The 27,607-nt window shown below is 42.5% G+C and overlaps 1 protein-coding gene across 1 annotated transcript; it reads right to left on the bottom strand.

Annotated features, from left to right (window-relative positions):
• LOC130295112 (cathepsin K-like) lies at positions 1-27,419 on the bottom strand. The gene is made up of 7 exons (XM_056545438.1): positions 27,294-27,419; positions 22,366-22,488; positions 15,737-15,886; positions 13,788-14,006; positions 11,340-11,505; positions 5,747-5,852; positions 1-699 (listed from the first exon to the last, which is right to left on the bottom strand). Exons 1-7 carry the CDS (start codon positions 27,417-27,419, stop codon positions 600-602), a joined length of 990 nt encoding a protein of 329 aa, XP_056401413.1. The 3' UTR covers positions 1-599.
• Between the last annotated feature and the right edge of the window lie 188 nt (positions 27,420-27,607).

Below are 27,607 nucleotides of genomic sequence, written 5' to 3'. Positions count from 1 at the left end.
GACTCATCTGTCAGCGGGACAGCGCAATCTGCAGGGGACATTAGCACCAAATCCGGATCATGCGGATCCACTGTGTGAATTTCCGTAGTGTGAACATACCCTTATAGCAAGACTCTCTTTGTTACCCATAGCAACCAATCAGAGCTCAGCTTTCATATTACCACGGCAATAAGAGAAATGAAAGCTGAGCTGTGATTGGTTGCTATGGGCAACAAAGAGACTCTTACTATAAGACGACTTGATAAATCTCCTTGTGTACATAATATATTGTGAAAAAATGGTGTCCTTTATATCAATGGCCAAGGAGAGCGCCACTTTTGGACATAGTTGAAGAACATATTAGAAGCTTAGTCACTACTGCTCGGAGAACCCCTTTAGGTACATTACATTGGATATGTTAATGGAACACAGTCATTTATATTATCAGTGTAGGACAGTGTTTCCCAACCAGTGTGCCTCCAGCTGTTCCAAAACTACAACTTCCAGCATGCTGGAAGTTGTAGTTTTGCAACAGCTGGAGGCACACTGGTTGGAAAACACTGGTGTAGTAGGCTGTTACTGTATGAAGACCAAACTCATGACTTGTACGGATTAGCTGCTCACATCAGGGGGAAACTGGCAAGGTTGGCAATGCCACAAGCATTCTTCTTTTCTCGGGCCATCAGAACGTAGCCTTTCCTGCCCCATTCGTGTCCCCAACTGAAAGAGAAAAGAACATTAAAGGGGTTATCCAGGGAAAAACTTTTTTTATATATATATATCAACTGGCTCCAGAAAGTTAAACAGATTTGTAAATTACTTCTATTAAAAAATCTTAATCCTTTCAGTACTTATGAGCTTCTGAAGTTTAGGTTGTTCTTTTCTGTCTTAGTAATCTCTGATGACACGTGTCTAGGGAACCGCCCAGTTTAGAAGAGGTTTGCTATGGGAATTTGCTTCTAAACTGGGCGTTTCCCGAGACACGTGTCATCAGAGAGCACTTAGACAGAAAAGAACAACCTAAACTTCAGAAGCTCATAAGTACTGAAAGGATTAATATTTTTTAATAGAAGTAATTTACAAATCTGTTTAACTTTCTGGAACCAGTTGATATATAAAAAAAAGTTTTTTCCTGGAATACCCCTTTAACCAAGTCAGAACGTTTTTGTTGTACTCTAGAAAGTTGCGGAAGATGGAGCATGACATTTGCGAAAAATTACTTTGTTTCCGCACACGCAACAGTTTTGAAAAGTGAATGTGAATTTTTGGGTATAACAAGAATTTTGGCACAAATCTACTGTACAACTATTCACTGGAGACACAGATTTCATTTTCTAACTTCAAGGCCGCATTCACATCAGGAGTTTTGCATCCGTCGAATGTATTGTTGAAACGGTTAGCCTAAAATCGTATGAAATCATATGCTAAAAAATCTAATCGGATGTCTCGATTCTGAGACCCACTGCGATAATAAGATATTAACCTTATGCTAGCCACACCGTTCCCCAGCGATATATTTATTTTACATCCATAACTTGAAATTCAAATACCCCGCTGGGAACCTTGAATGGCCGGCACCGAGCGGCCACTCAGGGCTCCCAGCAGGGTTTTTAAAATTCTACAGTGCGGATCCTGGTTTTTTAATAGAGATGGCCGGCCAGGAATTGAGGTGCAATGCCCTCCACTTCCCCGGCAAGAGCCGTCTCTCCTACTACAGCTCCCATCATGGACTGTCGTGGTAACGGGGTGTGATGCAAAGGGCAGATGGAATTACCCTAGGGGCAGATGGAATTAACCCCTTGTATTCATGACGCCAGGGCGTGGTTTATTTTCAATACCACCCGAAGATATACCGCTGGATCCTGGGCTAGGTACCAGGGCAATAAAGACTCAGACGCCAAGTTATGGACAACGGTAGCTTTACTGAGGTTAGACAGGTGGTGAAGTCTAGTGGTAGTTCAGCCAGGGCCCACGGAGGTGACCAGTGACTCAGAGACCTTAAGGGCTTGCTGGGACTTGTAGTAGATGGGGTCAATTTAATGCAGACCACGTTGACTTGACAAATGGTGACTGTGACTGACTTGACTTGTGACTAATGACTGACAACACGTGAATTACTTGTAGACCTGCAGACTGGACTTGAGGCCTCCTATGACTCTGGACACACACCTAGGTACTTGACTGGACCTCAGCAAAGACTAAGGGGGAGATTTATCAAAACCTGTGCAGAGGAAGAGTGGTACAGTTGCCCCTGGCAACCAATCAGATCGCTTCTTTCATTTTATAAAAGGCCTCTTTAACCCCTTAAGGACCGGGGTTTTTTCCGTTTTTGCATTTTTGTTTTTTGCTCCTTGCCTTTAAAAAATCATAACTCTTTCAATTTTGCACCTAAAAATCCATATGATGGCTTATTTTTTGTGCCACCAATTCTACTTTGTAATGACGTCAGTCATTTTGCCCAAAAATCTACGGTGAAACGGAAAAAAAAATCATTGTGCGACAAAATTGAAAAAAAAAAAACGCCGTTTTGTAACTTTTGGGGGCTTCCGTTTCTACGTAGTACATTTTTCGGTAAAAATGACAACTTATCTTTATTCTGTAGGTTCATACAATTAAAATGACTACATAACTACATGCAGGAAAATTAATACGTTTAAAATTGTCATCTTCTGACCCCTATAACTTTTTTTTTTTTTTCGCGTATGGGGCAGTGTGAGGGCTCATTTTTTGCGCCATGATCTGAAGTTTTTAACGGTACCATTTTTGCATTGATAGGACTTATTGATCGATTATTGATGACTTTTGAATTTTTTTGCACGTACTCCAGTGACCGAGCGGTTTAATTAACGATATATATTTATAATTCGGACATTTCCGCACGCGGTGATACCATAAATGTTTATTTTTATTTTTATTTACACTGTGTTTTTTTTATGGGAAAAGGGGGGGGGGGATTCAAACTTTTAATAGGGGAGGGGTTAAATGATATTCATTCACTTTTTTTTTCACTTTTTTTTTGCAGTATTATAGCTCCCATAGGGACCTATAACACTGCACACACTGATCATTGTTATCCCATAGGGACCTATAACACTGATCTTTCACATTGATCACTGGTTTCTCATAGGAAACCAGTGATCGATAATTCTGCCGCTTGACTGCTCAGGCCTGGATCTCAGGCACTGAGCAGTCATTCGGCGATCGGACAGCGAGGAGGCAGGTAGGGGCCCTCCTGCTGTCCTGTCCGCCGGGGCTATCCCGAACAGCCCACTGAGCTAACCGGCAGTTTTTACTTTCACTTTTAGCCACGTGGCTCAGCTCTAAGCGCGCGGCTAAAGGGTTAATAGCACGCGGTGCCGCGATCGGCGCTGCGCGCTATTAGCGGCGGGTCCCGGCTTCACTATGACGCCGAGCCCGCCGTGATATGATGCGGGGTTACCGTGTAACCCCGCGTTATATCATGGGAGCAGGACCAAGGACGTACCGGTACGTCCTTGGTCCTTAAGGGGTTAAAAATTAAGGAAGAAATCTGATTGGTTGCTATAGGCAACTGCACCACTCTTCCTCTACACAGGTTTTGATAAATCTCCCCCTAAGAGTGCAGAGGCTCCACCCAGGGCTTTTATGGTGGAGGCTCTGGGGGGATCCCATTGGTCACCCTTAAGTCACCTGGTCTCTGATACCTCCTGGGTAACAATCATATGACAAATCACATGGTAAACAGTCTTAAAGGGGTACTCCGGTGAAAACCTTTTTTCTTTTAAATCAACTGGTGGCAGAAAGTTAAACATATTTGTAAATTACTTCTATTAAAAAATCTTAATCCTTCCTGTACTTATTAGCTGCTGAATACTACAGAGGAAATTCTTTTCTTTTTGGAATACTCTCTGATGACATCACGAGCACAGTTCTCTCTGCTGACGTTATTATAATAATAATAACGCTTTATTTATTGTTGTCTTTAGTGGGATTTGAACCCAGGTCCCCAGCACTGCAGGGCAGCATTGCTAACCACTGAGCCACTATGCTGCCCTTAGCATACATCTGCTATGCATCTGCTATGCATGGTTGCTAAAATGGACAGAGATGTCAGCAGAGAGCACTGTACTCGTGATGTCATCAGCGTTCCAAAAAGAAAGGAATTTCCTCTGTAGCATTCAGCTAATAAGTGCTGGAAGGATTAAGATTTTTTAATAGAAGTAATTTACAAATATGTTTAACTTTCTACCACCAGTTGATTTAAAATAAAAAAGGTTTTCACCGGAGTACCCCTTTAAAGTGACAACGCTTTCCTCACACATTACACAGTATAATGCATAATAAACATATTTACATGGGGGACAGATGCAAGAGGGGCCCAGGGGACACTGAAGGGAGGCTGCCTGATAGGACAGCAAGAGTACAGGGTAGCACCTCCCGTACTGGGCCACCACACAGTGGTAAAACCAGCCTGGTTTTACAAAGCAAAAAACTGCACTGCAAAACCGTGGCAATAACGCAGCCTTCTATAAGTTGTTACTTACCTACATATTGAACAGATAAATCCAGTAACAGTGTCTCCCAACCTGTACCTCTATAGCAGTGGTCTTCAACCTGCGGACCTCCAGATGTTGCAAAACTACAACTCCCAGCATGCCCGGACAGCCATCGGCTGTCCGGGCATGCTGGGAGTTGTAGTTTTGCAACATCTGGAGGCTCGCAGGTTGGAGACCACTGCTCTATAGCTTTTGCAAAACTACAACTCCCATCATGCCTGGACAGCCAAAGGCTTTCTCCGCATGATGGGAGTAGTAGTTTTGCAAAAGCTATAGAGCCACAGGTTGGGAAATGCTGCATTAACGGATCTGTAGGTTTTATGTGAGGCTTCTGTCATGCTTAGGAGTGTATTTTTTTTTTTGTACAATGCAAGTCTATGGCTTTAGGATGCTGAAGGACGGGCATCGTGTTTCATCATACAGTTTGAAATCCATACAAAAAACTGCTGATCATAAATGACTTCCTGCTAAAAAACAACAACTATCTATCAATCAATCTACGCATACTGTCATAGGGAACATACACTTTAGTTTACATGTAGTTCACAAGGCAAAGTTGCACGTTAACACCTACTGAGCAATGTAATATCTGGTCTTGAAATTAAAGGGGTTATCCAGGAACAAACTTTTTTTTTTTATTAATATATATATATATATATATATATATATATATATATATATATATATATATCTCAACTGGCTCCAGAAGGTTAAACAGATTTGTAAATTACTTCTATAAAAAAAAAAAAAAATCTTAATCCTTTCAGTACTTATGAGCTGCTGAAGTTGAGTTGTTCTTTTCTGTCTAAGTGCTCTCTGATGACACGTGTCTCGGGAACCGCCCAGTTTAGAAGCAAATCCCCATAGCAAACCTCTTCTACTCTGTGCAGTTCCCGAGACAAGCAGAGATGTCAGCAGAGAGCACTGTTGCCAGACAGAAAACAACAACTCAACTTCAGCAGCTGATAATTATTGATAGGATTAAGATTTTTTTTAAAGTAGTAATTTACAAATCTGTTTACCATTCTGGAGCCAGTTGATAAAAGAAAAAAAAAAAGTTTTTTTTCTGGAATACCCCTTGAAAATGTGGGAGATTTAGGCTGCGTTCACACACTGCAGCTGATTATCGGTACCGCAGCTGGTAACCGCATAGCTTTTTGCTGCGAATCACCAGAATTCCTATAAAAATGGCGTCATCTACTGTGATTATATGTTATGTGATCATTATCTACCTGTTTTTGAGGATCCAGTGCTTTACGCCCTTTATGTTTCCATAGCCAACAGCCAAGACAGCGTGGTTAATGCCTTCGGGGTCACAGTTTTCATCATAATAGACTCCTGAAATGACAAAATCTAAATCAACCAGCCATAACATTAAAACCCTCATGCTGCCACAACAGCTCTGACCCACGAAACCACTGAAAGTGTAGAATCTAGCACAAAGCAATTATCATTGGATCCTTTAAAGGGGTACTCCGGTGGCAAAAAATTTTTTTTTAAATCAACTGGTGCCAGAAAGTTAAACAGATTTGTATATTACTTCTATTAAAAAATCTTAATCCTTCCAGTACTTATTAGCTGCTGAATACTACAGAAGAAATTATTTTCTTTTTGGAACACAGTGCTCTCTGCTGACATCATGACCACAGTGCTCTCTGCTGACATCTTTGTCCATTTTAGAACTGCCCAGAGCAGCATATGTTTTCTATGGGGATTTACTTCTACTCTGGACAGTTCTTAAAGTGGACAGAGATGTCAGCAGAGAGCACTGTGGCCATGATATCAGCAGAGAGCTCTGTGTTCCAAAAAGAAAAGAATTTCCTCTGTAGTATTCAGCAGCTAATAAGTACAGGAAGGATTAAGATTTTTTAATAGAAGTAATTTACAAATCTGTTTAACTTTCTGGCACCAGTTGATTTAAAAAAAAAAAAAAAAAAAAGTTTTCCACAGTAGTACCCCTTTAAGTCCTGTTAGGTGTGAGGGGCAGCCTTCACAGATGTTTTTTTTGTACATCACATCCCACAAATTGAAATTGGGGAAATATAAAGGCCAAGGCAACATCCTGAACTCTCTGTTATGTTCCTTAAAGGGGTACTCCGGTGAAAAACTTTTTTTTTTTTTTTTTTAAATCAACTGGTGCCAGAAAGTTAAACAGATTTGTAAATGACTTCTATTAAAAAAAATCTTAATCCTTCCTGTACTTATTAGCTGCTGAATACTGCAGTGGAAATTATTTTCCATTTGAAACACAGAGCTCTCTTCTGACATCACGAGCACAGTGCTCTCTGCTGACACCTCTGTCCATTTTAGGAACTGTCCAGAGTAAAAGGAAATCCCCGTAGCAAACATATGCCATTCTGGTCAGTTCCTAAAATGGACAGAGATGTCAGCAGAGAGCACTGTGCTCGTGATGTCAGCAGACAGCTCTGTGTTTCAAAAAGAAAAGAATTTCCGCTGTAGTATTCAGCAGCTAATAAGTACAGGAAGGATTAAGATTTTTTAATAGAAGTAATTTACAAATCTGTTTAACTTTCTGGCACCAGTTGATTTAAAAAAAAAAAAAAAAAAAAAAGTTTTTCACCGGAGTACCCCTTTAAACCATTTCTGAACAAATTTTGCAGCATGGCAGAATCTGGCCACTTACTACCAATAAGACCAATGTAATGGAGATGAAATGCTTCGTTAAATTGCATGGATTAAAGTTACATCCACATAAATGGACCCAAGGTGTCCCAGCAGAACATGGCCCAGGATGTCACGCTTATCTCTGCCGGCCTTTCTTCTTTCTACAGCCCATCCTGGTGTCATCTCCTCCCCAGGTAAGTGACCCACACACATGTCCACCCATGTAAAAGAAAACGTGACCAGGCCACCTACTTCTATTTCTCCATGGGTCTGGTTGTGATGCTCAAATGTCCATTGTGGGCAATTTGAACCGTGGACATGGGTCACAGCTATGGCGCTTTGGCAAGTTTGTAACTACAATACACAGCAAGTTGTTATTCACTGTGTGTTCTGGGGAAAAAAAGTGCAGGAACTCCCCCAAGATTTCGATTCAATGGCTGGTCCTGCAGGTGCTCCTGCTGATGGGAACAGTGTTCCTGCTGTGGAAAAAGTGCAGGAACTCCGTTCCTGCAGGACTTGAGCCCTGTTCTGACCCATTTCTATCATAATCTGCAGATGGTGTTGGAACACTTTTGGTAGGTACAATCCACTGTATGAACACTCTATAACAGTGGTCTTCAACCTGCAGACCTCCAGATGTTGCAAAACTACAACTCCCAGCATGCCCGGACAGCCATCGGCTGTCCGGGCATGCTGGGATTTGTAGTTTTGAAACATCTGGAGGTCCGCAGGTTGAAGACCGCTACTCTATAAGATGTGCCGCAGGTTGAAGACCGCTACTCTATAAGATGTGCCATCGGCTGTCCGGGCATGCTGGGAGTTGTAGTTTTGAAACATCTGGAGGTCCGCAGGTTGAAGACCGCTGCTCTACAAGATGTGCTGTTTTGGAGATGCTCCTGCACTGTCCCACTACAAGTATTTTTATATGGGTTTTAGAAAGTATCACTCGTAAAATATACTGTGAAGTTGTCGACTTCTTTTCCCCCTTTACGAGATGGTATAATGGAATTATTTGGGGTAGATGACCATGTCCTGTTAGAAGAGTTTTGAAGAGTCTTCAAAGATTTTACCCACAGAAACTCCAGAACTGCTCAAATCAACATGGATTAAAGGGGTTATTCAGGAAAAAACTTTTATATATATATATATATATATATATATATATATATATATATATATCTCAACTGGCTCCAGAAAGTTAAACAGATTTGTAAATGACTTCTATTAAAAAATCTTAATCCTTTCAGTACTTATGAGCTGATGAAGTTGAATTGTTCTTTTCTGTCTAAGTGCTCTCTGATGACACGTGGAGAAAGGAAGAAAGAAAAAAAAAAAAGAGACCGGAAGGCGGCGCCTCGTGCGTTACCCTGGATGCGTTTTGGGGGTGAAACTACCCCTTCATCAGATTGACTGTGGTACATCTGTATAATCTTGATGAAGGGGTAGTTTCATCCCGAAACGCGTCATTGTTTTTATGCTGTACATCAAATAAAGTTGCTGCACTTTGCCACTTTATGACCTGAATGTGACTACTTCTGCTGGGATCCTGAGCGCCTGCTGCTAAGGTCGTTTTTTCATATATTCGTATTCTGATGACACGTGTTTCGGGAAACGCCCAGTTTAGAAGCAAATCCCCATAGTAAACCTCTTCTACTCTGTGCAGTTCCCGAGACAAGCAGAGATGTCAGCAGAGAGCACTGTTGCCAGACAGAAAACAACAACTCAACTTCAGCAGCTGATAATTATTGAAAGGATTAAGATTTTTTAATAGAAGTCATTTACAAATCTTTCTGGAGCCAGTTGATATAAAAAATGTTCAGTAAGGCTCCTTTCACACTACAGGTATCATCTTGCTTTTTTACTGCAGTTATTTTACAATAACGGATGAAAAAAAACAGAGGCAATAACCGGTAATAATGGATGATAACTGATGACCATCAACCTTTATTTTTAATGGTTTTTTTCTTAAAAAACCTGATGTTGTTCATCCGTTATCATCTGTTATTACCAGTTACATCCATTTGGAGGCCGGAAGTGTGTGATTGTGTGTGTGTAGCAGAGCTGAGTGTGTGTATATGTAGCAGAGCTGAGTGTGTGAGTGTGTATATGTAGCAGAGCTGAGTGTGTGTATGTAGCATAGCTGAGTGTGTGATCAGGTGTTTTTAGCAGAGCTGAGTGTGTGATCAGGTGTATGAAGCAGAGTTGAGTGTGTGCGTGGTCATGCTTACACATAATCACACATTCAGCTCTGCTGCATACCCATGTTGCACACTAATTTCTGCTACCAGGTGCCTCCGGCTTTTGCAAAACTTCAACTCCCAGCATGCCAAGTTTTGCAACACTTGGAGGCATTTTTTTTTGTTATCAGGTTTTAAACCTTTTTTTTTGTAAAGCTGTACTGAGCATGCTCAGTACAAAAAAACAGATGTTAAAAAACCTGACAATAACTGATGATAACAGATGTTTTTTTTGAACATTCGGTTCCCATAGACTTCAATGTTACATTTTAACATCCGTTTTTTCACCATTTGTTTTGCCGGACCAAAAATTAGTGCATGCACCGTCTTTTGTGCCGGCAAAAATAACTGACATTAGTAAAAACAGACAAACCTGATGTAAAAGGATGGTCAAAAAATCCTATTGACATGAATGGGATTTTTTGCCGGCCGTTTTCAGGACTTTTTGCCGGGAGTAATAACGGAGGTTTTTTACAGGATGATACCTGTAGTGTGAAAGGGGCCTAAGAATTACTCATTATTCTGTGACACCCTTTGGGTGCTGTTGTCTTGGTTTACACTGCACATGTAACATCACAGGCCTTTCAACCAGCCAGATCATCATCAACAGGAAGCACCCCAGGGGATATAGTGCAGCCCCTCACCCCTGACAATTATGTAGGGACTCTAGGGTACACTTAGGGTCCATCACCTCTCTAGCCACCTGTGACATCTGTCACCTTTACAGGGACTTTTCCCACTAAGGGACAAGTGGGACAAGTCCCAGCAAACCCTGTCCCACAACAGTGTTCTCTCTGGGTCCCCCCATTCTGTCCTAGTGATCTGGTCATTGCAATTTAGACATACAAGTCGCTCAGATCCATTTGTTTGCATGTTTTTTTTATTTATTCTAAGCCTATGTTCACACTGCTTAAAATGTGCGGAATGTCTGCCCGGAAAACAAGGCGGACATTCCGCTCACTTGCGCGATCCAGCAGGCGCTAAGACCTCTCTGAAATGTGCCGTCTCATAGAAGGCAATGCATTTCCGAGCAAAATCTGCAGAAACAATGGCCCTTATTTACTTAGTGTTGTGTAGGTTTCTTCGTGGGTTTTAATTCCCTACAATTTATTTTCCACGGTATTTACTAAGGTTTCCCTACAGTTTCCACTTTTCCCTACACTTTGTTTTTTTTACACACGCTCTGATCTGTAGGGTTTTCCTCAGCTCTAGAGATGAGCGAACTTACAGTAAATTCGATTCGTCACAAACTTCTCGGCTCGGCAGTTGATGACGTTTCCTGCGTAAATTAGTGGGCTGGAAAAGGTGGATACATTCCTAGGAAAGAGTCTCCTAGGACTGTATCCACCTTTTCCAGCCCACCGGAGCACCGGAAAGCTGAACTCATTTATGCAGGAAAAGTCGTCAACTGCCGAGCCGAGAAGTTCGTGACGAATCGAATTTACTGTAAGTTCGCTCATCTCTACTCAGCTCCAATCCACCACATTTTATGCGGAAACCTTAGTAAATATGTCGTTTTTTTTGTGAAAATGTGGGGAACACACCCCTTTTATGTGACCACACCCCCTTTCCCCAACGGTCACGCCCTTTTTTGGGTTTTCTTAGCAAAATGGAGAGATAGTCGTTTTTTTTTTTTTCAATTCTGGCGCAAAATCTGGGACAGAATTTCTGGCGCAATGCGACAGAATCTGGCGTACAACACGACAAAACATGTCGGGTTTGCAATAGTAAATGAGGGCCATTGTCTATTCTTTCTGCAGATGCGGGAATCGGGCTTTCGGGAAATTCCACCGTGGGAACAGTGTGCAGCAGAATCCCATTGAAATCTGCAGCAGAGTGTCCATGCAGAATATTCCGGCGGAATTCCGCATGGACATTCTGCCGAGTAAACATACCCTCAACACATCAGATTTAGAACGATAGATAGATAGACACAGGTGACAACATCAATACCTGCTCATACCTTTACTGTAGAAGTGGAAAGAAGGCAGACTGGCATCAATGCTGACTGACACAGGCCCAACCTGGGCCACTGCTCTTTTCAGGGCCTTCTCATCTCCTTTAGGGATCTCCTTGAAGCCCTTGCAGCCGGCAGCTTTTCCAGATGGGTTGTAGAGGCAGCCTTCATCCTAATAGAATTAGAGGCATAAAATCTAATGAAACAAGGCTTTGCCTACATGTATGTCTTTACATTACTCTCCTTATTTGTACAGAAAAAAATGTAGACAAACGCTTACATTGATGCCCCTATTGTCCCGAAATAATATTTTCGCTATCAAATGGTTTGGTACACAGAACAGCATGAACAAAATCTGATAAGTTACTATTGGAAATTGCTCCTCTTACCCCTTGTGTTTGAAGAATAAACCAGCAAAGAAACAAACGGTAATCCGCACTAAAGGGTAATCCGCACCGTTAAAGGGGTACTCCACTGGAAACGTTTATGTATATATATATATATTTTTTTTTTAATCAACTGGTGCCAGAAAGTTAAACAGATTTGTAAATTACTTCAATAAAAAAAAATCTTAATCCTTCCAGTACTTATCAGCGGCTGTATGATCCACAGGAAGTTCTTTTATTTTTGAATTTCCTTTGTTCCTCTCTGCTGACACCTCTGTCCATTTTAGGAACTGTCCAGAGTAGGATCAAATCCCCATAGAAAACCTCTCCTGCTCTGGACAGTTCCTAAAATGGACAGAGGTGTCAGCAGAGAGCACTGTGGTAAGACAGAAAGGAAATTCAAAAAGAAAAGAACTTCCTTTGAATCATACAGCAGCTGATGAGTACTGGAAGGATTAAGATTTTTTTTATTAATAGAAGTAATTTACCAATCTGTTTAACTTTCTGGCACCAGTTGATTAAAAAAAAAAAAGTAATTCCATTGGAGTACCCCTTTAAACTCCAGGCTTCCAGTTCCTGCCTGGAGTCAGTTATGGACCCAGTTGGACCTTGTTTGCAGAGCGCTCAGAAGTGAGACGACTGCCGGCGGTTTTGCGCTGTGTGCGCTTCTTCCGGCCTCCTTGGAGGCCGGAAGAAGCGCACACAGCGCAAAACCACCGCCAGTCGCCTCACTTCTGAGCGCTCTGCAAACAAGGTCCAACTGGGTCCATAACTGACTCCATGTAGGAACTGGAAGCCTGGGTTATCTAGGAAAAAACTTTTTTATATATCAACTGGCTCCAGAAAGTTAAACAGATTTCTAAATTACTTCTATTAAAAAATCTTAATCCTTTCAGTACTTATGAGCTTCTGAAGTTAAGGTTGTTCTTTTCTGTCTATGTGCTCTCTGATGACACGTGTCTCGGGAACCGCCCAGTTTAGAAGAGTTTTGCTATGGGGATTTGCTTCCAAACTGGGCGTTTCCCGAGACAGGTGTCATCATAGAGCACTTAGACAGAAAAGAACAACCTTAACTTCAGAAGCTCATAAGTACTGAAAGGATTAAGATTTTTAATAGAAGTAATTTACAAATCTGTTTAACTTTCTGGAGCCAGTTGATATATATATATATATATATATATATATATATATATATATATAAAAGTTTTTTCCTGGATTACCCCTTTAACGATGAGTGCGGATTACCGTTTGTTTCTTTGCTGGTTTGCTGTTGATTTAGTCTTTTGTGGTTCGCCAGCACCGCCAGCCTCAGCATTAGGACTAAGTTCTCCAGTAGTAGCTGGTCTCCTGAGACTCACCTGTACTCACCCCAATCAAGGCTGGGTTCACACCACATTTTTTGCAACACAGTTCCTGTATCAGGTTTTTGATTAAAAAAAACAAAAAAAAAAAACGGATTCCTCAAAACCTCAAATCAAAACGAGTGTACAAATTTTAATCCTTATACGGTTTGAAAAATGATGTCCGGTTGCATCCGTTTTTTAAAGAAAAAAAACATATGTTTTTGACTTTTCATTCCATTATGAATAAAGTTTCACTTGTTTGATTGAAATTCCAAGAAAAAAAACTGTGCAAAGTCAAAAACAGTATGGTGAAAACCGGACGGAACCGTATGCACATACGGTTCTGTACGGTTCCCATTGACTCCCATGTTAAAAAAAAAACAGTATACGTTTCAATACGGTTTTTCACCCGGACCAAAAACCGTGGTAGGCTACAGTTTTGGGTACGGGTAAAAAACTGACAAAACCGTATAGGATGCAAAACGGACACAACCCGATGCATCTTTTGGCATACGGTTTTCAATGGAGAGTCAAGGCATACGGTTTTCAATACGGTTCCGTATGGTTTTTAAATTGAAAACGTATACGGGAACTGTATTGCAAAAACATGGTGTGAACCCAGCCTAAGCAATAGTGGCATCTTGACTATCTTTTTGCGACAAGTTAATTTCAAGAATGTCTTGCACGTTTTAACACACTGGTTGACTAGACCTTGTTAAGCTCACCTGACCGATATATGGATAAGAAACATCAGAGTCTATGCCATTATTATCCCTCACGTAGCCAAATGCATTGGTCATGTATCCTCCCTGGCACCCATAGTTATCTGTATCACAGTCCACCAGGTTCTGAGGGCTGAGGGAGACCAGTTTTCCTGTTTTCTTCATGAGCTGACCCTCCAGTGCTCCCACTGAACTGAATGCCCAGCAGGATCCACAGGCACCCTGCAAGAAAAAGAATACAGTGCACTGGATGTCAGCAGTAGGAAAGTAAGGGATAAGTCATTTTACTGCTGTAGGGGGGTCACCTATATTCAATATTGGACATGGGCTCCTTGGGTCCTCCAGACAAAATGATTCTGAGGGTCCACACAGAGCCTATACCAGTGGTCTTCAACCTCCAGACCTCCAGATGTTGCAAAACTACAACTCCCAGCATGCCCGGACAGCCAACGGCTGTCCGGGCATGCTGGGAGTTGTAGTTTTGCAACATCTGGAGGTCCGTAGGTTGAAGACCACTGGCCTATACATTCTATTTTTGTTGCATCATAAACTTTGTTGCCATTAGAGATGAGCGAACTTACAGTAAATTCGATTTGTCACGAACTTCTCGGCTCGGCAGTTGATGACTTATCCTGCGTAAATTAGTTCAGCCTTCAGGTGCTCCGGTGGGCTGGAAAAGGTGGATACAGTCCTAGGAAAGAGTCTCCTAGGACTGTATCCACCTTTTCCAGCCCACGGGAGCACCTGAAGGCTGAACTAATTTATGCAGGATAAGACATCAACTGCTGAGCCGAGAAGTTTGTGACGAATCGAATTTACTGTAAGTTCGCTCATCTCTAGTTGCCAACATTAAAACACACAGGACATATCTATGAAAATAAGGTCTAATGGATTATTAGCAAATCATCTGACCATTATTGCCTTAAAGGGGTACTCCGGCGCTAAGACATCTTATCCCCTATCCAAAGGATAGGGGATAAGATGCCTGACAGCTGGGGACCCCCGTGATCTTGCACGCAGCACCCCGTTAGAATCAGTCCCCGGAGCACGTTTGCTCCGGGTCTGACTACTGGCGATTACGGGGGCCGGAGCATTGTGACGTCAGGGCCCCGTCCCCGCCCCCTGAATGCAAGCCTATGTGGATAGGGGATAAGATGTCTTAGCGCCGGAGTACCCCTTTAAAGGGAACTCGTCATAACTGTCATGCTGCCTGAACCACAAGTCATTGGGCAGGTCCCTGGTGATTTCTCCCCGACCAACTGGCCTTGATTAAAGGGGTACTCCACTGGAAAACATTTTTCTTTTTAAATCAACTGGTGCCAGAAAGTTAAACAGATTTGTAAATTACTTCTATTTAAAAAAAAATCTTAACCCTTCCAGTACTTATCAGCTGCTGTATACTACAGAGGAAGTTCTTTTCTTTTTGAATTTCCTTTCTGTCTGACCACAGTGCTCTCTGCTGACACCTCTGTCCATTTTAGGAACTGTCCAGAGTAGGAGCAAATCCCTATAGGAAACCTATCCTGCTCTGGACAGTTCCTGACATGGACAGAGGTGTCAGCAGAGAGCACTGTGGTCAGACAGAAAATAAATTTAAAAAGAAAAGAACTTCTTCTTGAACATACAGCAGCTGATAAGTACTGGAAGGATTAAGATTTTTAAATAGAAGTAATATACAAATCTGTTCAACTTTTTGGCACCAGTTGATTTAAAAACATTTTTTTTCCAGGGGAGTACCCCTTTAACAAATCTCTCCCTGTTGAGTATAGATAGAAATCTATAAATCAAGGCTACCAAGGACCACCCAATGACTTTCGCTGTTTCAGGAAGCATGAAGAGAAGGCAGGCTCCTTTTACATTTTGACAGGGACATTTTTTGAGTTTTCTTGTCTGAAAAAAAGTAAAATGTGAGGTACAATGTGACTGGATTCATGAAAAAATTATCATTTTACCTGATTCTCTACTGGAGTCACATAACCCCTCTTCCTATAGTCAATGTACTTCGGGATTCTGGCTTTCCAGTCGGCTTCATACGTGTTATTAGACGGACGGTTGGGTGGGACCCGTAATCCGGTCATTGTCTTAACAATTTCTTCACTGGTCTATCATTGAAACAGAGCATACAACAAGGTGCCATATTGCATTACAAATACTGTAACCAGTAGCAACCAAGAATAATTACCGCCGCTGCACATTGATGATACCGCCAAGTCTCTAGTAGCGCGTGGTGCAAAGAATCAAAACCTCACATAAAGATACAAATCTCTTGCCCAGATACTATTGTATCAATCGCTGTATCATACTGTATCCGATAAAGACAATGGGGAAGATTTATTTTTTTGTATAACTGTTTATTTAAAGAATTTTGTATTTTAATACAGAAGAAAAATACGACACGTGTACAGTGAGCATGAGTACTTTGCAATATATAAAGCAAAATGTGCAACTTTATATATATAAAGGAGAAACACTGTAGAGATGAAGTAGGAGGAGAGAAAGGGAAAGAAAGTAAAAATAAAGAAGAAATAATGATGAAATAAATTAAAATAAATAAAAGAGAGAATATAGAATAGAGAATCTCGCATGGCCATGGCACATCAGTGGTTATTCAGAGAATCATCATACTCCTCCCAAAGCCTCCATATCTTCTGAAAGACATGGAGTTTATTATCTAGTACTGCTGAAAGACGTTCCATCCTATACACCTCTTTAATTTTTTCCAACAGGGCTCAAGTCGGCGGGGATTCGGGAGATTTCCACCAAGGGGCTATGAGACATTTAGATGCAGTCAGAATATGTAAGAGCAGTTTAGAAGAGGTGGAGGGCATTCCGGAAACAGGGAGATTCAGGAGATATGTGGTTGAATGGAGGGGGACATGTACTCCCAAAACCTGAAGAATTAGGGATTGGACCTCCAACCAAAAGTGTCTCAATGCAGGACAGTCCCAAAAGATATGTTGTATAGAGCCAGGTCCAACCTGACACCTCCAGCATAGAGGGGATACCTGAGGGGAGAGGCGGTGTAATTTCTCTGGGGTCTGATACCACATCATTAATATTTTATATTGATTTTCCTGGTATGAAATGCAGGAAGATGACTTTGCCGCAGCCTTCCAAATAGTCTGCCATTGGGAGGTGGACAAAGGGGTGCCCAAATAGGAGTCCCATTTGTCCATATAGGTATGTCTATGATTGTCTATGCCTCCTTCAGAGGACAAAATATTATAGATAGCAGAAATGAGGCCTTTTGTGGACGTAGAACCCCTACATAATAATTCAAATGAAGTGGGAGGTGGAAAGGGGGGGGGGGGGGGCATTTAGGGGCAGTTCCAGGTAGTGTATAATCTCCCGGTACAGCTTGGAGGCACCATCTGGGAGGTCAAATTTGTCCCGCAGGACCGAGAAGGGGAGGAGGGTCTTCGAGCATGGATCAATTATGTCAGCTAAGTGAAAAAGATGAGACTGGATCCATGGAGTGACAGTTATAGGGTCCCAACTATTTGGGATCAGGGGGTTGTACAGGAGGGGAGTAAGAAGTGTGATATTAGATTTAAGATGGAACATGGACATGGATTGTTTCCAAATGTCAATCGTCAATTTCATGGGACCCAATAATTTAGGGGAAGGACATATGGGGTCTTTAGACCATATAAAAAAACTCGGGTGTATAGGGGAGACCCACATCTTCTCTACCTCCGTCCATTTGTTAAAGGCCAGAAAAGTTGACCAGGATGGGATTCTGCGTAAGTGGGCAGCTAAGTAATATTTATGTAGATCTGGCACAGCAAGACCTCCATAAGATTTTTTAGTAGTGAGGACGGATGCAGGGATTCTATGGTGGCCCCCACCCCAGATAAATTTCAACATTTCAGAATGAAGCTTTTTTAGCATGGTTTTGGGGACCTGGACAGGCAATGTTTCAAGCAAATATAATACTTTAGGTAGTATAGACATCTTGACTGTGGCCATCCTCCCAAAGAAGGACAGCGGGAGTGAAGACCATTTTTTCAATAAAGCTTTGATATTATTCAGGAGGGGTAGGAAGTTTGCCTTATCTGAAGTTGAGTATTTAGTGGTGAGGTGAATTCCTAAGTAAGAAATGGAGTCAGATTGACATTTATACGGGAAGGAGGATTTTAAGGACCTGAGGACTTCATCAGAAATATCAAAACCTGTCCAGAGGAAAAGTTGCCCAGTTGCCCATAGCAACCAATCAGATCGCTTCTTTCATTTTTAACAAGGCCTATGCAAAATGAAAGAAGCGATCTGATTGGTTGCTAAGGGCAACTGGGCAACTTTTCCCCTGCACAGGTTTTGATAACTCTCCCCCAATATCTACAGACACCATAATTAAAGTTAAATCATCTATACTGCCGCAACTGAGATATTTATTGACATTATCTACCTGCATTTTTTCTATAGATTGTGTGGACACTTAGCAAATAATGTTAACGTTTTTATTCATTTCATGTATTTTATTAGTTTTAAATAATATTTGCCATATTTTATGCATTGAATATTTTAAGTATACCATATATACTCGAGTATAAGCCGACCCGAATATGAGCCGAGGCCCCTAATTTTACCCCAAAAACCCAGGAAAAGTTATTGACTCGACTATAAGCCTAGGGTGGGAAATACATCATCCCCCCATGTAATCATCCAGACCCCCGTCATCATCCCCCCCCCTTGATCATCACCCCCTGTCGGTCCCTTCATCAGTGGTCTTCAACCTGCGGACCTCCAGATGTTGCAAAACTACAACTCCCAGCAGAAGACCACTGCGGCCTTCGTCATCATCCAGACTCCCCCCCCCCCTTTTGTTTTGTACTCACCTCCCCTCGGTGGGATGTTAGGGTGAGCAGGTACGGGCCATCTCTGCTGCAGGGACCGTCTGGTGGGGATGGGTAGTCATTGCGGGCTGTCCATCTTCACCGGGGGAGCCTCTTCTCCGAGCTTCGGCCGCGGCCCCGGAGTAGTGACGTTGCCTTGACGACGATGCACAGGGACGTTGCGCATGAACTTCCCTGTGCGTCGTCGTCAAGGCAACGTCACTACTTCGGGGCCGGGGCCGAAACGCGGAGAAGAGGCCCCACCCCCCGGTGAAAAAGGAAAATGAAGGACTAACCATCCCACCGGACGGTCCCTGCAGCATAGATGGCCCGGACCACCTCACCCTAACATCCCGCTGAGGGGAGGTGAGTACAAAACAAAAGGGGGGGGGGGGGCTGGATGATGACAAAGGCCGCAGTGGTCTTCAACCAGGTTTCAAAAGTACAACACCCAGCTTGCTGGGAGTTGTAGTTTTGCAACATCTGGAGGTCCGCAGGTTGAAGACCACTGATGAAGGGATTGACAAGCGGAGTTCACTCGAGTATAAGCCGAGGGAACGTTTTCAGCACGAAAAATCGTGCTGAAGAACTCGGTTTATACTCGAGTATATACGGTAGACTATTTAATATATCAGTGTATTTCTGCTGACCCACAAGGGCCCCTATTATCTTACTATCAATAAATGATCTTACTATCAGTGAATTGTATCGAATATTCAGGACTCTGAGCCCCAATTTTTCTATGTATTTTGTATAATTTTTGGTGCCTTGCGTACAGGTGTTATTTGGGCAGCCCAAGTCACAGGTTGTCTAGGTGATAAGAGCCTCTCTAATATTTATCATTGAAACAGAATTGTATATAGAGGTCAACTATAAAGCAACATGTAATGTAAACCATAATGGGTTAAATGGGTTATCCAGGAGATAAAAAAAAACAAAAAAACATAGCTGCTTACTTTAAGAAACAGTGCCACTCGTGTCTTTAGTATGTCTGTGGTATTGCAGCTTGGTTTTATCAAAATTAATAAGTCATAATGCCTCATCAACCTGTTTTTGGAAGAAAGCAGCTATGTTTTTCCTAATCATGAATAATGGGGGAGATTTATCAAATCCTGTGCAGAGGAAAAGTTGCCCAGTTGCCCATAGCAACCAATCAGATCGCTTCTTTCATTTTAAAAAAAGGCCTCTGCAAAAGGAAATAAGTGATCTCATTGGTTGCTATGGGCAACTCAGCAACTTTTCCTTTGCACAGGTTTTGATAAATCTCCCCTAATGTCTTTAAAAGGGGTATTCCGGTTTTAGACATCTTCTCCCCTATCCAAAGGATAGGGGATAAGATGTATGATGGCAGGGGGCCTGCTGCTGGGGACCCCCGTGATCTTGGTGCAGCCCCTGGCATTCTGTGCCTCCGAGACGGGGACATAACATCATGGCCATGCCCCCTAGTGATGTCACACCACGCCCCCTCCATTCATGTCTATGGAGGGGGGGTGATAAGATGTATAAAGCGGAGTACCCCTTTCATCTACTGGAGTTCTAGATCAGTTGTATATTGTAACCAGCAGTTAGTAAGAGACAGGAATCCAGTCCCCTCTAATGGGAAGAGTATACAGTGATCCCTCAACTTACAATGGCCTCAACATACAATGGTCTTTTCTGGACCATTGTAACTTGACACCAGACCCAACATACAATATACAGACAGTCCAGATCTGCGAAAGGTGTCAATGGCTGGAAGAACCGACCAATCAGAGGGAACATTTACACCTGTACTACTGAAGTGCATGCACTGACTGGTGTCTGGTAGCGCCTTCCTACAGTACAGGGAGGTATTACATGTTCTGTACACTTTACCTGTATTACTGAAGTGCATGCACTCATTGGCTGTCTGGTAGCGCCTCCCTACAGTACAGGGAGGTATTACATGTTCTGTACACTTTACCTGTATTACTGAAGTGCATGCACTGACTGATGTCTGGTAGCGCCCCCTACAGTACAGGGAGGTATTACATGTTCTGTACTCTTTACCTGTATTACTGAAGTGTATGCACTGACTGGTGTCTGGTAGCGCCCCCTACAGTACAGGGAGGTATTACATGTTCTGTACTCTTTACCTGTATTACTGAAGCATATGCACTGACTGGTGTCTGGTAGCGCCCCCTACAGTACAGGGAGGTATTACATGTTCTGTACTATTTACCTGTATTACTGAAGTGTATGCACTGACTGGTGTCTGGTAGCGCCCCCTACAGTACAGGGAGGTATTACATGTTCTGTACTCTTTACCTGTATTACTGAAGCATATGCACTGACTGGTGTCTGGTAGCGCCCCCTACAGTACAGGGAGGTATTACATGTTCTGTACACTTTACCTGTATTACTGAAGTGCATGCACTGACTGATGTCTGGTAGCGCCCCCTACAGTACAGGGAGGTATTACATGTTCTGTACTCTTTACCTGTATTACTGAAGTGTATGCACTGACTGGTGTCTGGTAGCGCCCCCTACAGTACAGGGAGGTATTACATGTTCTGTACTATTTACCTGTATTACTGAAGTGTATGCACTGACTGGTGTCTGGTAGCGCCCCCTACAGTACAGGGAGGTATTACATGTTCTGTACTCTTTACCTGTATTACTGAAGCATATGCACTGACTGGTGTCTGGTAGCGCCCCCTACAGTACAGGGAGGTATTACATGTTCTGTACTCTTTACCTGTATTACTGAAGCATATGCACTGACTGGTGTCTGGTAGCGCCCCCTACAGTACAGGGAGGTATTACATGTTCTGTACTATTTACCTGTATTACTGAAGTGTATGCACTGACTGGTGTCTGGTAGCGCCCCCTACAGTACAGGGAGGTATTACATGTTCTGTACTCTTTACCTGTATTACTGAAGCATATGCACTGACTGGTGTCTGGTAGCGCCCCCTACAGTACAGGGAGGTATTACATGTTCTGTACTCTTTACCTGTATTACTGAAGCATATGCACTGACTGGTGTCTGGTAGCGCCCCCTACAGTACAGGGAGGTATTACATGTTCTGTACTCTTTACCTGTATTACTGAAGCATATGCACTGACTGGTGTCTGGTAGCGCCCCCTACAGTACAGGGAGGTATTACATGTTCTGTACTCTTTACCTGTGTCACGGGTAGCTGCTCCTTTGGACACCAGGTGAGGGCGGCTACGTTTCGCATGTACTGTACAGGACCCTGAAGAAGCTCCTGTCCTTTGTATAGACCAGTCTTTCCCAACCAGGGCGCCTCCAGCTGTTGCAAAACTACAACTCCCAGCATGCCTGGACAGCCTTTGGCTGTCCAGGCATGCTGGGAGTTGTAGTTTTGCAACAGCTGGAGGCACCCCGGATGGAAAACACTGACATAGTGATTACAGCTCCCAGCAGATCTTTATTACTTTTATATGTAAGGATTTGCTTTATCTATATTAATTATCTACTTATTTTTCTTTAATCCTCACTTTTTCCAATTTTTGGATGACATTTTGGGGGCTTCAAAATCAATTACCAGGTTTCCATAGAGTTCTGGTCTCAACATACGATGGTTTCAACATACAATGGTCGTCCCGGAACCGATTAATATTGTAACTTGAGGGAGCACTGTATATACATTGAGTTTGACACAGATTCTCTCTCTGATGTCGTCTGAATCCTTGTATCATGCTCGGACCCCGATAGATATACCACAGTAACACAAGTGCATGGGACCTTATGGGTGGTCTCTCACCATGTCTCCCAGATGGTTCATGGCCAGATCGTATGTGTGCTTCCCATCCAAATACTCCTTGTTGTGGTTGTTGATGAACTTGAGATTTTTCTCCCAAATGTGACGTCGCTTAAACTCATCCAGCTGACAGAAATAAACGCACAATAAAGTTTTAGTCTGAACATTACTAAAGATAAGTGGCGGTCAGGCTAGGCAGTATGGCATGTGAATACACCCCAAGGCTCCCAAAACCTTTGGAGTCCCTCTCTGACCCCAGTATAATGACACATCTGTCTTGACCTGAAGGCCTTCGTATATAGTTTGGGATAAAAGCGAAAAAAAAAAAAAGGTAAAAAAATGGACGTTCTGGATGGCGCCTTCCCTGATAATAAACTTGATATAAAGATATATGAAAAAAATGGCAATTTATTGGTAAAGATGCAACTTAAAGGGGTACTCCGCCCCTAGACATCTTATCCCCTATCCAAAGGATAGGGGATAAGATGTCAGATCGCCGCGGTGCCGCTGCTGGGGACCCCCTGGGATCGCCGCTGCGGCACTACGCTATCATTACAGCACAGAGCGAGTTCGCTCTGTGCGTAATGACGGGCGATACAGGGGACGGAGCAGCGTGACGTCATGGCTCCGCCCCTTGTGACATCACGGCCCGTCCCCTTAATGCAAGTCTATGGCAGGGGGCGAGACGACCGCCGCGCCCTCTCCCATAGACTTGTATTGAAAGGGGGCGGGCCGTGACGTCACGAGGGGCGGAGCCGTGACGTAACGATGCTCCGGCCCCTGTATTGCGCGTCATTACGTGCAGAGCGAACTCGCTCTGTGCTGTAATGATAGCGCAGTGCCGCAGCGGGGATCCCGGGGGGCTCCCCTGCAGCGGCACCGCGGCGATCTGACATCTTATCCCCTATCCTTTGGATAGGGGATAAGATGCCTAGGGGCGGAGTACCCCTTTAAAGGGGTACTCCGGTGGAAAACTTTTTTTTTAAATCAACTGGTGCCAAAGTTAAACAGATTTGTAAATCACTTCTATTAAAAAATCTTAATCTTTCCAGTACTTTTTAGAGGCTGTATACCAAAGAGAAATCCCAAAAAAGAAATGCATTTCCTCTGATGTCATGACCACAGTGCTCTCTGCTGACCTCTGCTGTCCATTTTGGGAACTGTCCAGCGCAGGAGAAAATCCCCATAGCAAACATATGCTGCTCTGGATAGTTCCTAAAATGGACAGCAGAGGTCAGCAGAGAGCACTGTGGTCATGACATCAGAGGAAATGCATTTCTTTTTTGGATTTCTCTTTTGTATACAGCCCCTAAAAAGTACTGGAAGGATTAAGATTTTTTAACAGAAGTGATTTACAAATCTGTTTAACTTTCTGGCAACAGTTGATTTAAAAAAAAAAAAAAGTTTTTCACGGGAGTACCCCTTTAACCCCTTAAGGACTCAGCACATTTTGGCCTTAAGGACTCAGACAATTAAATTTTTACGTTTTCATTTTTTCCTCCTTGCCTTCTAAAAATCATAACTCTTTTATATTTTCATCCACAGACTAGTATGAGGGCTTGTTTTTTGCGTGACCAGTTGTCCTTTGTAATAACATCACTCATTATATCATTAAATGTATGTCGCAACCAAAAAACACTATTTTTGTGGGGAAATTAAAACGAAAAACGCAATTTTGCTAATTTTGGAAGGTTTCGTTTTCACACCGTACAATTTATGGTAAAAATGACATGTGTTCTTTATTCTGAGGGTCAATACGATTAAAATGATACCCATTATTACGTACTTTTCTATTATTGTTGCGCTTAAAAAAAATCACAAACTTTTTAACCAAATTAGTACGTTTATAATCCCTTTATTTTGATGACCTCTAACTTTTTTATTTTTCCGTATAAGCGGCGGTATGGGGGCTCATTTTTTGCCCCAGGATCTGTAATTTTTTTTTATACCACATTTGCATATAAAAAACTTTTAATACATTTTTTATAATTTTTTTTTTAATAAAATGTATTAAAAAAGTAGCAATTTTGGACTTTATTTTTTTCGTTCACGCCGTTCACCGTACGGGATCATTAACATTTTATTTTAATAGTTCGGACATTTACGCACGCGGCGATACCAAATATGTCTATAAAATTTATTTTTTACGCTTTTTGGGGGTAAAATAGGAAAAAACTGACGTTTTACTTTTTTATTGGAGGAGGGGATTTTTCACTTTTTTTTTACTTTTACATTTTTTTTTACACTTGAATAGTCCCCATAGGGGACTATTCATAGCAATACCATGATTGCTAATACTGATCTGTTCTATGTATAGGACATAGAACAGATCAGTGTTATCGGCGATCTTCTGCTCTGGTCTGCTCGATCACAGACCAGAGCAGGAGACGCCGGGAGCCGGAAGGAGAGGGGACCTCCGTGCGGTGTTCTGAATGATCGGATCCCCGCAGCGCTGCGGGCGATCCGATCATTCATTCAAATCGCGCACTGCCGCAGATGCCGGGATCTGTATTGATCCCGGCACCTGAGGGGTTAATGGCGGACGCCCGCGAGATCGCGGGCGTTGGCCATCGCCGGCGGGTCCCTGGCTGCGATCAGCAGCCGGGATCAGCCGCGCATGACACGGGCATTGCTCCGATGCCCGCGGTTATGCTTAGGACGTAAATGTACGTCCTGGTGCGTTAAGTACCACCACACCAGGACGTACATTTACGTCCTGCGTCCTTAAGGGGTTAAAAGTTTCGAACCCGGACTGAAGAAGAACCCGGTCTGGGCTTGAATCTTTTAAGTTGCATCTTTACCAATAAATTGCAATTTTTTTCATATATCTTGGAATGTTTATTATCAGGGAAGGCGCCATCCAGAACGTCCATTATTTACCTTTTTTATTGCTTTTGTCTTGGTTACACCGGACCTGGAGGTCACAGTTAAGGATGCGGAGGCAGCCGCCCCTTTGGATATACAACTCCTAGCGAGTCTACATGCTCGTCAAGGTGCGCACCTCTTTTCTACTTCTACTTTTCAGAATTTAGTATGTAGTTTGGTTGACAATCTCAATAGAAAAATATAGTTTCTAAACGGTAACATTGTATGTATGGATTATGGAATAAATGGGAGAATACTTGGGAAAACCACGTCAGTCGTCCCAAGCATGCTCCCATTTATTCCATAATCCATACAGCATACATACAGGACTTAAGGGTCTTTGGTCACTACAGCTAAATTTACTGTTAACTGTGTCGGGAGCTGCAGCCAAGGCTAATAAAATCATAGGGTGCATCAATAGGGGCATAGATGCCCACGACAAGGAAATAATTCTACCAGTGTACAAATCACTAGTCAGACCACACATGGAATACTGTGTACAGTACTGGTCAGACCACACATAGAATACTGTGTACAGTACTGGTCAGACCACACATAGAATACTGTGTACAGTACTGGTCAGACCACACATAGAATACTGTGTACAGTACTGGTCAGACCACACATAGAATACTGTGTACAGTACTGGTCAGACCACACATAGAATACTGTGTACAGTACTGGTCAGACCACACATAGAATACTGTGTACAGTACTGGTCAGACCACACATGGAATACTGTGTACAGTACTGGTCAGACCACACATGGAATACTGTGTACAGTACTGGTCAGACCACACATGGAATACTGTGTACAGTACTGGTCAGACCATACATAGAATACTGTGAACAGTACTGGTCAGATCACACATAGAATACTGTGTACAGTACTGGTCAGACCACACATAGAATACTGTGTACAGTACTGGTCAGACCACACATAGAATACCGTGTACAGTACTGGTCAGACCACACATAGAATACTGTGTACAGTACTGGTCAGACCACACATAGAATACTGTGTACAGTACTAGTCAGACCACACATAGAATACTGTGTACAGTACTGGTCAGACCACACATAGAATACTGTGTACAGTACTGGTCAGACCACACATAGAATACTGTGTACAGTACTAGTCAGACCACACATAGAATACTGTGTACAGTACTGGTCAGACCACACATGGAATACTGTGTACAGTACTGGTCAGACCATACATAGAATACTGTGAACAGTACTGGTCAGACCACACATAGAATACTGTGTACAGTACTGGTCAGACCACACGTAGAATACTGTGTACAGTACTGGGCACCAGTGTACAAGAAATATATAGTGGAGCTAGAGAGGGTTCAAAGATGGGCAACCAGAGTAATACGGGGGATGGGAGGACTACAGTACCCAGAAAGATTATCAGAATTAGGGTTATTTAGTTCAGAAAAAAGAAGGCTTAGGGGAGACCTAATAACTATGTATAAATATATCAGGGGACAGTACAGAGATCTCTCCATGATCTATTTATACCCAGGACTGTATCTATAACAAGGGGGCATCCTGTACGTCTAGAGGAAAGAAGGTTTCTACACCAGCACAGACGGGGGTTCTTTACTGTAAGAGCAGTGAGACTGTGGAATTCTCTGCCTGAGGAGGTGGTCATGGTGAACTCTGTAAAAGAATTTAAAAGGGGTCTGGATGCATTTTTGGAGAATAATAACATTACAGGTTATATATACCAGATTTATAGGGACAGAACGTTGATCCAGGGATTTATTCTGATGCCATATTTGGAGTCGGGAAGGAATTTTACCTCTAGTATGAGGGTTTTTTGGGTTCCAATGGATCAACTCAGTAGGGACTCATTAGGGATATAGGTTGAACTTGATGGATTCGGGTCTTTTTTCATCCTTACGAACTATGTTACTAAATTTCAGATAAGACTCTTGTGTTGGATAAAGAAGAAACAGTTTAGCATCAATCTTTCAATGTCAGTCGCCACTTTCTACATTTAGGAGGAGATCTTCATTAAAGGCCATCATATACTCATTACGACAGAGGGTACTCACCTGACCATTATACTGCTTGTTATGAATCCTCTTCCACAGTTCCCACTTTGAGTCCAATGCCTCATCTCGATAAAGACTGGTCCTCACGAGAGGCAGCAAGACTACCACAAGACCGAGCCAGATCATTGTCTTGGAACTAAAGGAAGCAATTATTTATAACTGAGAACTCAAGTCTGTAATGTTTATCTCGATTCTGCCACAGGTTCTGTCATTTTTAAGGGCAAATTAAAGTTGCATGCATTATAATTTATAACATCAAAATTGGCACTTCAGTGGAACCTGATTGGATCCCTCTATAAGTCAATGGGGTGTGT

This window comes from Hyla sarda, chromosome 11 (assembly GCF_029499605.1).
Source record: "Hyla sarda isolate aHylSar1 chromosome 11, aHylSar1.hap1, whole genome shotgun sequence".
NCBI classification, from domain to species: Eukaryota; Metazoa; Chordata; class Amphibia; order Anura; family Hylidae; genus Hyla; species Hyla sarda.
This window is presented reverse-complemented; position numbering and strand designations above follow the sequence as displayed.

Excerpts from the sequence above, each read along its gene's own strand:
- LOC130295112 (XM_056545438.1), bottom strand. The coding sequence starts at position 27,419 with ATGATCTGGCTCGGTCTTGTGGTAGTCTTGCTGCCTCTCGTGAGGACC. Across the intron at positions 22,489-27,293 it reads ACAAGCAGTATAATGGTCAG|CTGGATGAGTTTAAGCGACG; the intron begins GTGAGTACCCTC and ends TATTTCTGTCAG. Across the intron at positions 5,853-11,339 it reads TTTCCACTTCTACAGTAAAG|GAGTCTATTATGATGAAAAC; the intron begins GTATGAGCAGGT and ends TTGTCATTTCAG.